At 43.6% G+C, this 12,318-nt stretch overlaps 1 protein-coding gene across 6 annotated transcripts in view; it reads right to left on the reverse strand.

Annotated features, from left to right (window-relative positions):
• Window positions 1-331: 331 nt before the first annotated feature.
• Window positions 332-12,318, reverse strand: part of LOC121001875 — a 378,122-nt gene continuing 366,135 nt past the window's right edge. For 5 of the 6 annotated variants that reach the window (XM_040433098.1, XM_040433102.1, XM_040433100.1 and 2 more), the window contains exon 17: window positions 333-549. In XM_040433098.1, the coding sequence (XP_040289032.1) occupies window positions 473-549 (77 nt within the window). In that variant the 3' untranslated portion in view covers window positions 333-472. Of the gene's footprint in view, window positions 550-12,318 lie in introns of all 6 variants that reach the window. The other variant, XM_040433099.1, reaches the window with a different exon arrangement.

Genomic DNA, 12,318 nt, shown 5'->3' on the forward strand with positions numbered 1-12,318 from the left:
CTCCTCTGCTCTTGAACAGCTTTGAAAAAACTGTGTTTCTATCTGGGCTCACAAGTTCAGCTGACATGCCCCCATTTTCTTTTAGCTGTCTCTTATCTCTCTGTTGCTAGAGATGGACCTTGCCTAACAACAGAAGGTGGACTGCAACGGAGGTAATGAGACTCCTAGTGGCAATGACTTTACAGCTTTTTTTTCTTCAGGTGGATGCAGGCAGCTTTTTTTAAATGAATTTAGAAATTTGCTAATTACACCATTCTCTATTAAATTAAATTGTGTGAAAGCACAGCTACTCTTTAAATTAAATACACTGCTTACATGAGTCATTCAGTTTTATATAAACATGTATATTTACACTTACAAAACAGGTTTATTTTAATCATTTCAAACTGAACAAATAAATGTAGAATGAAAATTATACAAGCAATAAAAAAAAAATATATATATATAAGCCCCACAGCTCCCTTTCATTTATTTAGCTGTTGCATGCTTCTTCTGACTTCAGTTTCCCCATCTCTGTTAAGTAGCGTATAAGACTTGGGACATGGATGCCTAAAATAAAAATAAGTTATGAAAAATGAATTATATGTGCAAGTCCTCCTTGTTTTAAAAAAAAAAAAAAAAAAAAAAAGAAAAACTGAAAAAATTTAATCTACAAAGTTTATTTAACACAAATGATTATTAGTAAATTCAATGCATGTAGGGACCCTTGGTGCAAAACTGATTCATTGTATTATACCTAATACTATGCCTGCACCTCAAGACAATGATTTCTGGAGAAATAAATAAATGAAAAAATAAAAGGTATCCTTAGGTCATGTATCCCAGTTTTAGGCTCTGGACAAGACAATACACATCAAATCAGTTTTGACCAGATTTTTCATTTCATGCAACTGGTGAGAGGACTAGGAAGGCTTCCTGTCTGAAGGCATGCTAAGGGGGAATGAAAATTGAAGTTGAAAGAGATACATATATGAAATCCATTTGTTCTAATCTAATCTGGAAATAAACCTCAGGGATCTAATTTAATTAATTTGGTTCATGTTAAAGGGTCACAGATTTTTCAAAAACTTATGATATGTCATAGAGACTGAGATCCCCATCGAACATTAGAACAAGGAGAGAGAAGTGCTCAGATATTGCACTCTATCCTTGCTGCAGTGGACGGATTCAAAATGAGTCCATAGAATAAACATCTTCAAAACTACATGACATACTTCTTCCCACCCATCTCTGAAATATTTTTTATTAAACCAATTACCTAAGAGCAGAATGATAAGTAGAAAAACATGTCCTTTTCCTGCCCATTTTGTTAACACAAAAATGTAACTAAATAAAAGCTATCAACCCAAATTGTCCTACAAACAAAGATAATTCGAAGACTAAGAAATAAAAAATAAAGCACACCTAATTCAGAATTCAGTGTTTCAAAAGGTGATAATTAGTTGTGAGCATTAAGGCTTGAACGAGTTGTCTCACTTCAGCAAATGGCATTTATCAGGTAGAGGAAGTTAATACAAGGTGCTTACTAATATATTGTTGTTATTCATATTGCTTCCTTTGCTGGCTGGATTCATGTTTCCAACACATTATACACTGCTCGTTTCCATGGTTACAACCACCCTGTAATCTATCAGCGGTGGTCATGCTTACACACTAGAGGAAAAAGCGCCGGCCTCTCTGGTGGCCGGGTCCATGGGACCGCACATAGGCTAGTGCAAGTACAACCACAACCACTGCTGCTGGATTGCACGGTGGTAGTAAACCCTGGGTATGAGCAGTGTGTAATGTGATAGAAAAATTGCTTCCTTTGCTGGCTGGATTAATGTGGACAATAACAATACATTAGTAAGTGGCTTGTATTGACTTCCTCTACATCATATATATATATATATATATATATATATTCCAAATAAATGTAACGCAGCACTCCTTAGATAAAAAGTGAAAAAATACTAAATTTATTCAACACATGTTGATACAGGCAACGTTTCAGCTCTCTCACAGAGCCATTATCAAGCCAAGTGAAACACATAATAAAGTGACTGTGCATATATAGGAACATTTCAGGAAGTAATCAGTGCTAATTTCCTGTTTAATTCCATACTGGTGCATATAAAAACGCCATACAAAACAAAATCATATGTCAGGGACACAGGCGATTTTTTGGAGAAGATATCAACAGTTAAAGTACCAGATGGTAGTATTTTGGCGTCATTTGATATAGTGTCCCTCTATACATCCATTGACCATGGAGAGGGATTGCAAGCTGTGGGTAGGGCACTAGAAGGATCTACGTATTCTGTACAGAGTAAACACTTTCTTCTGGATCTCTTGGAACTTACACTAAGGTGCAATTATTTTGGGTTCCAGGACAGATTTTATTTGCAGCGGGTGGGCGTGGCTATGGGCTCTAATGTCGCGCCCACTTATGTAAATATCTTTGTTCGTTCTCTTGAGGAGCGCCTTGTCTATGTATCTCCCCACTATAGACATGTGCTTATGTGGTGGAGGTACATAGACGACGTGTTCCTCATCTGGACTGGAACCCAAGATGCTTTATTTGAGTTTCATGTGTTCCTTAATAATATGGATGAACATATCAAGTTCACATTAGTGGCATCCAGTGAAAGAGTACAATTTCTGGATACACAGGTGTATATAAAGAATGGGCAGTTGCACACAGATTTGCATGTTAAGGAAACTGATAAAAATACTCTGTTACAATATACAAGCTGTCATCCGACCAGGATGATTAAATCGCTCCCATATAGTCAGATGTTACGGGTTAAAAGGATCGTAGATGAGGAAGACCATTTAAATAAAGCCTTGGAAAAAATGGGGGACACGTTCCTAGAAAAGGGATATCCCTCAACATTAGTGAAGGGGTATATTAACCACCTCAGCCCCCAGTGCTTAAACACCCTGAAAGACCAGGCCACTTTTTACACTTCTGCACTACATTACTTTCACCGTTTATTGCTCGGTCATGCAACTTACCACCCAAATGAATTATACCTCCTTTTCTTCTCACTAATAGAGCTTTCATTTGGTGGTATTTCATTGCTGCTGACATTTTTACTTTTTTTGTTATTAATCAAAATTTAACGATTTTTTTGCAAAAAAATGACATTTTTCACTTTCAGTTGTAAAATTTTGCAAAAAAAACGACATCCATATATAAATTTTGCTCTAAATTTATTGTTCTACATGTCTTTGATAAAAAAAAAATGTTTGGGTAAAAAAAAAATGGTTTGGGTAAAAGTTATAGCGTTTACAAACTATGGTACAAAAATGTGAATTTCCGCTTTTTGAAGCAGCTCTGACTTTCTGAGCACCTGTCATGTTTCCTGAGGTTCTACAATGGCCAGACAGTACAAACACCCCACAAATGACCCCATTTCGGAAAGTACACACCCTAAGGTATTCGCTGATGGGCATAGTGAGTTCATAGAACTTTTATTTTTTTGTCACAAGTTAGTGGAAAATGATGATTTTTTTTTTTTTTTTTTCTTTTCTTACAAAGTCTCATATTCCACTAACTTGTGACAAAAAATAAAAACTTCTATGAACTCACTATGCCCATCACGAAATACCTTGGGGTCTCTTCTTTCCAAAATGGGGTCACTTGTGGGGTGGTTATACTGCCCTGGCATTCTAGGGGCCCAAATGTGTGGTAAGGAGTTTGAAATCAAATTCTGTAAAAAATGACCTGTGAAATCCGAAAGGTGCTCTTTGGAATATGGGCCCCTTTGCCCACCTAGGCTGCAAAAAAGTGTCACACATCTGGTATCTCCGTACTCAGGAGAAGGTGGGGAATGTGTTTTGGGGTGTCATTTTATATATACCCATGCTGGGTGAGAGAAATATCTTGGTCAAATGCCAACTTTGTATAAAAAAATGGGAAAAGTTGTCTTTTGCCAAGATATTTCTCTCACCCAGCATGGGTATATGTAAAATGACACCCCAAAACACATTCCCCAACTTCTCCTGAGTACGGAGATACCAGATGTGTGACACTTTTTTGCAGCCTAGGTGGGCAAAGGGGCCCATATTCCAAAGAGCACCTTTCGGATTTCACAGGTCATTTTTTACAGAATTTGATTTCAAACTCCTTACCACACATTTGGGCCCCTAGAATGCCAGGGCAGTATAACTACCCCACAAGTGACCCCATTTTGGAAAGAAGAGACCCCAAGGTATTCGCTGATGAGCATAGTGAGTTCATGGAAGTTTTTATTTTTTGTCACAAGTTAGTGGAATATGAGACTTTGTATGAAAAAAAAAAAAAAAAAAAATCAGCATTTTCCACTAACTTGTGACAAAAAATAAAAAATTCTAGGAACTCGCCATGCCCCTCACGGAATACCTTGGGGTGTCTTCTTTCCAAAATGGGGTCACTTGTGGGGTAGTTATACTGCCCTGGCATTTTCCAGGGGCCCTAATGTGTGGTAAGTAGGTAAATGACCTGTGAAATCCTAAAGGTGCTCTTTGGAATATGGGCCCCTTTGCCCACCTAGGCTGCAAAAAAGTGTCACACATGTGGTATCGCCGTATTCAGGAGAAGTTGGGGAATGTGTTTTGGGGTGTCTTTTTACATATACTCATGCTGGGTGAGAGAAATATCTTGACAAAAGACAACTTTTCCCATTTTTTTATACAAAGTTGGCATTTGACCAAGATATTTCTCTCACCCAGCATGGGTATATGTAAAATGACACCCCAAAACACATTCCCCAACTTCTCCTGAGTACGGCGATACCAGATGTGTGACACTTTTTTGCAGCCTAGATGCGCAAAGGTGCCCAAATTCCTTTTAGGAGGGCATTTTTAGACATTTGGATACCAGACTTCTTCTCACGCTTTGGGGCCCCTAGAATGCCAGGGCAGTATAAATACCCCACATGTGACCACATTTTGGAAAGAAGACACCCCAAGGTATTCAATGAGGGGCATGGCGAGTTCATCGAAATTTTTTTTTTTTGGCACAAGTTAGCGGAAATTGATATTTTTAATTTTTTTCTCACAAAGTCTCCCGTTCCGCTGACTTGGGACAAAAATTTCAATCTTTCATGGACTCAATATGCCCCTCACGGAATACCTGGGGGTGTCTTCTTTCCGAAATGGGGTCACATGTGGGTATTTATACTGCCCTGGCATTCTAGGGGCCCTAAAGCGTGAGAAGAAGTCTGGAATATAAATGTCTAAAAAATTTTACGCATTTGGATTCCGTGAGGGGTATGGTGAGTTCATGTGAGATTTTATTTTTTGACACAAGTTAGTGGAATATGAGACTTTGTAAGAAAAAAAAATAATAATTCCGCTAACTTGGGCCAAAAAATGTCTGAATGGAGCCTTACAGAGGGGTGATCAATGACAGGGGGGGTGATCAATGACAGGGGTGTGATCAATGACAGGGGGGGTGATCAATGACAGGGGGGGTGATCAATGACAGGGGGGTGATCAATGACAGGGGGGGTGATCAATGACAGGGGGGTGATCAATGACAGGGGTGTGATCAATGACAGGGGGGTGATCAATGACAGGGGGGTGATCAATGACAGGGGGGTGATCAATGACAGGGGGGTGATCAATGACAGGGGGGTGATCAGGGAGTCTATATGGGGTGATAACCACAGTCATTGATCATGCCCCTGTAAGGCTTCATTCAGACGTCCGGATGCGTTTTGCGGATCCGATCCATCTATCAGTGGATCCGTAAAAATCATGCGGACGTCTGAATGGAGCTTTACAGGGGGGTAATCAATGACAGGGGGGTAATCAATGACAGGGGGGTAATCAATGACATGGGGGTGATCAGGGAGTCTATATGGGGTGATCACCACAGTCATTGATCACGCCCCTGTAAGGCTTCATTCAGACGTCCGGATGCGTTTTGCGGATCCGATCCATCTATCAGTGCATCCGTAAAAATCATGCGGACATCTGAATGGAGCTTTACAGGGGGGTGATCAATGACAGGGGTGTAATCAATGACAGGGGAGTGATCAGGGAGTCTATATGGGGTGATCACCACAGTCATTGATCACGCCCCTGTAAGGCTTCATTCAGACGTCCGGATGCGTTTTGCGGATCCGATCCATCTATCAGTGCATCCGTAAAAATCATGCGGACATCTGAATGGAGCTTTACAGGGGGTTGATCAATGACAGGGGTGTAATCAATGACAGGGGGGTGATCAGGGAGTCTATATGGGGTGATCACCACAGTCATTGATCATGCCCCTGTAAGGCTTCATTCAGACGTCCGGATGCGTTTTGCGGATCCGATCCATCTATCAGTGGATCCGTAAAAATCATGCGGACGTCTGAATGGAGCTTTACAGGGGGATGATCAATGACAGGGGGGTAATCAATGACAGGGGGGTGATCAGGGAGTCTATATGGGGTGATAACCACAGTCATTGATCATGCCCCTGTAAGGCTTCATTCAGACGTCCGGATGCGTTTTGCGGATCCGATCCATCTATCAGTGCATCCGTAAAAATCATGCGGACGTCTGAATGGAGCTTTACAGGGGGATGATCAATGACAGGGGGGTAATCAATGACAGGGGAGTGATCAGGGAGTCTATATGGGGTGATCACCACAGTCATTGATCACGCCCCTGTAAGGCTTCATTCAGACGTCCGGATGCGTTTTGCGGATCCGATCCATCTATCAGTGGATCCGTAAAAATCATGCGGACGTCTGAATGGAGCTTTACAGGGGGGTGATCAATGACAGGGGGGTGATCAATGACAGGGGGGTAATCAATGACAGGGGGGTAATCAATGACAGGGGGGTAATCAATGACAGGGGGGTGATCAGGGAGTCTATATGGGGTGATCAGGGGCTAATAAGGGGTTAATAAGTGACGGGGGGGGGGGGGGTGTAGTGTAGTGTAGTGGTGCTTGGTGCTACTTTACTGAGCTACCTGTGTCCTCTGGTGGTCGATCCAAACAAAGGGGACCACCAGAGGACCAGGTAGCAGGTATATTAGACGCTGTTATCAAAACAGCGTCTAATATACCTGTTAGGGGTTAAAAAAAACACATCTCCAGCCTGCCAGCGAACGATCGCCGCTGGCAGGCTGGAGATCAACTCTCTTACCTTCCGTTCCTGTGAGCGCGCGCGCCTGTGTGCGCGCGTTCACAGGAAATCTCGCGTCTCGCGAGAGGACGCGCCGGCGCGTCCAGGAGGAATGAATCAACCACCTCCAGGACGCGTCTGTGCGTACAGCGGTCCGGAGGTGGTTAATAAAGTAAAATCGATCCCTCGGGAGGAGGTGAAAAAAGCATGCCCCAAGAAAAGTCCTAACCCGGGTACCGTTTGTATCCACATACAATGAAGACAGTCTCAAACAAAGTGCAACATATCATTAGGCGACACTGGGGTATACTACAGAGTGGGTACCCGAACATGTTGGCTTTTAAAGAGGCCCTACTGATGTCCTATAGAAGGAGACGAAACATCAAAGATAGAGTGGTGAGGACGAGTGTTCCAGAACAAGTACGCTTACGACAGACTTTTTTCAAAACTAAAAACAATGGCAGTTATCCCTGCCTGAACTGTGTAAATTGTAAATTGATGCAAAAAGGGAAGGAGTTTATACATCCAGCAACAGGAGAGAAGTGCGTAATTAGACATTATTTAACCTGTGATTCTTCGTGGGTGGTTTACGTCTTGTGGTGCCCCTGAAAGCTGCTGTATGTGGGTGAGACAACCACAGACGTGAAGACACGTTTGAACAATCACAGGTTTTGTATTAGAAATGAGAGGAAAGACCTCCCGGTATCTAAAAACATCAGTGAGTACAAACATAAAGAACAGGAACTTAGGTTTATGATACTTGATCATGTGGCCATGCCAAAGAGGAGGGGGGGGGGGGGGAACAGAGTGTCCCTCCTAAAAAAAATACGAATTGAGGTGGATCCATCGCTTGGATAAACATAGAATTTAGAGTGACCTCAGGAATGATCAACTGAGGTATGTAGTGGATGGCGCACAAATTGCTGCTACCCTGGTGTCTGGCGACACTCGAGTCATTATAGAGGATACATTATGATATAAGGATTGTGCAACTTATTTATGATATTTTTTTATATTCCGCAGTTACTTATTGAGAGTTGTGGACACCCGTGGGAGAGATCGCTTACCCAGGTTTTATCCATTTCAGTTACCGTATAATATTAATCGTTACCATTATTACAGAGGGACTTTAATATGTGAGTATACGTATTATTATTATTATTATTAAAGCACAATTGCACTAATCATAAACAAAACAAGTTACAAACTGGTACAGAAGGAGAGAGGGCCCTGCCCGTGAGGGCTTACAATCTACATAGTATGGGAGAAGGACACAGTAGGTGCAAGTTAAGTTGGTCATGGCGGTATAGAGGCAGCAGGGTCACTGGTTGTAGGCTTGTCTGAAGAGGTGGGTTTTCAGGTTTCTTTTGAAGGATTCCAATGTAGGTGAGAGTCTGATATGTTGGGGTAGAGAGTTCCAGAGTATGGGGGATGCACGGGAGAAATCTTGGAGTCAATTGTGGGAAGAGGCGATAAGAGGAGAGGAGAGAAGGAGGTCTTGTGAGGATCGGAGAGTGCGTGTGGGGATGTATCGGGAAAGTAGCTCAGAGATGTAGGGAGGGGACAGGTTATGGACGGCCTTGTATGTATTTGTTAGTACTTTGAAGTGAATTCGCTGGGCAATGGGGAGCCAGTGAAGGGATTGGCAGAAAGGAGAGGCAGAGGAGTAATAGGGTGAGAGGTGGATTAGTCGGGCAGCAGAGTTGAGGATAGATTGGAGTGGTGCGAGAGTGCTAGATGGAAGGCCACAGAGGAGAATGTTGCAGTAGTCTAGGCGGGAGATAATGAGGGCATGTACAAGAATTTTCGCAGATTCAAAGTTAAGGAAAGCACGGATGCGGGAGATGTTTTTGAGTTGGAGGCGGCAGGTGGTGGAAAGAGCTTGGATTTGCGGTCGGAAGGAAAGTGCAGAATCCAAGGTCACTCCAAGGCAGCGGACTTTGTTGACCGGGGAGAGTGTGCAGCCATTGATCATGATAGATAGGTCTGTTGAGGGGGTTGAACAAGATGGGGAAGAGATTATAAATTCTGTCTTATCCATGTTAAGTTTTAGAAAGCGAGAGGCGAAGAAGGATGATATAGAAGATAGACATTGTGGGGTTCGTGATAGTAAGGTGGTGATGTCTGGACCAGAGAGGTAGATTTGTGTGTCGTCAGCGTAGGAGTGATACTGAAAGCCATGTGACTATGAGCTGTCCCAGGCCAAAAGTGTAGATAGAGAAGAGCAGGGGTCCTAGGACAGAGCCTTGCGGAACACCAACAGAGAGGGAATGAGACGAGAAGGTGGTGCGAGAGTGGGAGACGCTAAACGTCCGGTCTGTGAGGTATGATGTGATCCAGAAGAGGGCGAGGTCGGTGATGCCAAGAGATGAGAGAGTTTGCAACAGAAGGGAGTGGTCAACAGTGTCAAAGGCAGAGGACAGGTCAAGGAGAAGGAGGACAGAGTATTGTTTCTTGGTTTTGGCTGTCAGTAGGTCATCGGTGACTTTGGTAAGGGCAGTCTCGGTCGAGTGGTGGGGTCGGAAGCCAGATTGTAGGCGGTCGAAGAGGGAGCAGGTGGGAGGACAGTTCTGAATGGACATGTTGTTCAAGTAGCTTTGAGGCATACGGAAGAAGTGATATGGGGCGATAACTGGACAAGGAAGATGGGTCAAGTGAAGGCTTTTTGAGGATGGGTGTAATGGTAGCATGTTTAAAAGCAGAGGGGAAGACACCAGAGTTTAGTGATAGGTTGAAGAGATGAGTTAGGGTTGGGATAAACACTGTGGTGAGGTTAGGGATGAGGTGGGATGGGATTGGGTCAAGTGCACAGGTGGTCAGATGAGATTTGGAGAGTAGAGTGGAGAGTTTTTCTTCTGTAATGGTGGAGAAGCAGGTTTTGGGAGAAGAGGACCGAGCAGTTGTGTAGAGGGTATGTGGGGACTGTGTAGTGAAGCTTTCCCTGATGTTGACTATCTTTTGTTTGAAATATTTGGCAAAGTCCTCAGCTGAGAAGAGAGGAGAGGGTGGGGGCGCTGGGGGACGGAGAAGGGAGTTAAAAGTGCTAAAAAGTTGTTTAGGGCTGTGTGACAGGGAAGATATGAGAGATGAGAAGTAGGCCTGTTTTGCATCAGCGAGTGAGGATTTAAATATGAGGAGGGATTGCTTGTATGCGGTGAAATGTTCTTTAGAATGGGATTTCTTCCATTGCCGCTCAGCAGCCCTGGAAGCTTGTCTGAGTTTTTTGGTCAGGTTGGTGTGCCAGGGTTGTCTGTTGATTTTTCGGGTTTTGTTGTATGTGAGGGGGGCAACAGTGTCCAGAGCTGTACTTATTGTGTTGTTATATAGGGTGGTAGCAGCTTCTGGGTCTTGGAGGGAGCATATGGTAGAGAGTGAGAGAAGAGAGTCAGAAAGCAAGCGAAGGTCGAGATGTTCAAGGTTCCTGCGGGGGTGTGTTAGTGTGTGGACCGGGGGAGCAGCGGAAGAGACCAGTGAACAGAAGGTGAGTAGGTTGTGGTCGGATAGGGGGAGAGGCGAATTAGAAAGGTTAGATAGGGAGCAGAGGCGGGTAAAGATCAGATCCAGAGTGTGACCATCTCTGTGGGTGGGAACTGAAGACCACTGTGATAGGCCGAAGGAGGAAGAGAGTGACAGGAGTTTAGAGGCGGCCGAGTGGCAGGTGTCAATAGGGATGTTGAAGTCACCCATGATGATAGTGGGGATGTCGGCAGAAAGAAAGTGTAGTAGCCAGGTGTTAAAGTGGTCAAGAAAGATGGTGGCTGGGCCTGGAGGGCGGTAAATGACGGCTACTTGAAGGTTGGAGGGAGAGTAGATGCGAACAGAGTGTACTTCAAATGAGGTGAGCATAATGGAGGGTGGCAGTGGAATTGGGCTATAGGAGCAGGTGTCTGATAGGAGAAGACCAACTCCTCCACCATGTTTGCAGCCGGGGCGGGGGGTGTGAGTGAATTGAAATCCACTATAAGAGAGTGCAGCAGGGGAGGAGGTGTCTGAGGATGTCAGCCATGTTTCTGTGAGACCCAGAAAGGAAAGGTTTTGAGAGATGAAAAGTTTGTGAATGTACGACAGTTTGTTACAGACAGAGCGCGCGTTCCATAATGCTCCTGCAAGAGGAACCATATGCAAATGTTCATGTGTTGAATATACTGGGTAGTATTCCCAGGAGGTCACATAGATTGTGGTCAATACCATATCTAATATAGTCCTCAATAAATACAGGTAACGATTATAATGATTATGTAATTTAGGCTGGGGTCAATACAAGGTTTTATTGCTGCTTCTAGTGATTACAGCGCTTTAATGTATAGAGAATCTTGGGCGACATGAAGATGCTGCACGATGTAATACTGATGGTTGACCAGGTTTCCAGACTTGGTAACTTTGGTGCTCCTTCGGTGTTCGTCCTGTTGCAGGCGTGGGGTGCAGGGCATGCGCGTGTTGCAGTGTTGGTCCGCCCTGGGTGTCAGGTTTGTGATGCGCTGCGATGGTGGCGCAGGCGTAGTGAACAGGGAGACATGCCGAGTTGGGGGAACGCTCCATCTTTAATGTAGCGCTGTGAGAGCATCCTGCGAGATTGGCCTGCCTCTAACACCGGGTGATGACGCACGGCGGTATGAGGGCAGTGCAGTCGCAGTGTACAGAGAGACATGCCGAGATGGGGGAACACTCCATCTGTGATATAGTGCCGTGAGAGCATAAGGTAACTGAATTTTAGGGATTCCTGTGTTGCGGTTTTCTTACAGGTGTGAATTATGTTGGAGCAAGCCATGGATGTTTTAATCACTATCACTATCACCATTTGGGAAAACACGAGTATACAGTACATGAAGCACTATGAAATTGAAGACAATCACGAAAATGTGATACACTATACCTGAGGGGATCCGATGATTGCTGCACTATGAATTGTCACAAGAGAATGAATTGTTTTGTATGGAGTTTTTATATGCACCAGTATGGAATTAAATAGGAAATTAGCACTGATTACTTCCTGAAATGTTCCTATATATGCACAGTCACTTTATTATGTGTTTCACTTGGCTTGATAATGGCTCTGTGAGAGAGCTGAAACGTTGCCTGTATCAACATGTGTTGAATAAATTTTGTATTTTTTCACTTTTTATCTAAGAAGTGCTGCGTTACATTTATTTGGATTGTGTCTGGACCCCAGGACCCAGGGGAAAACGCTGGCACCTGAATCATTTGCATCACTTGAAGTGAGGAGTGCTGC

Source organism: Bufo bufo, chromosome 5, assembly GCF_905171765.1.
Source record: "Bufo bufo chromosome 5, aBufBuf1.1, whole genome shotgun sequence".
NCBI classification, from domain to species: domain Eukaryota; kingdom Metazoa; phylum Chordata; class Amphibia; order Anura; family Bufonidae; genus Bufo; species Bufo bufo.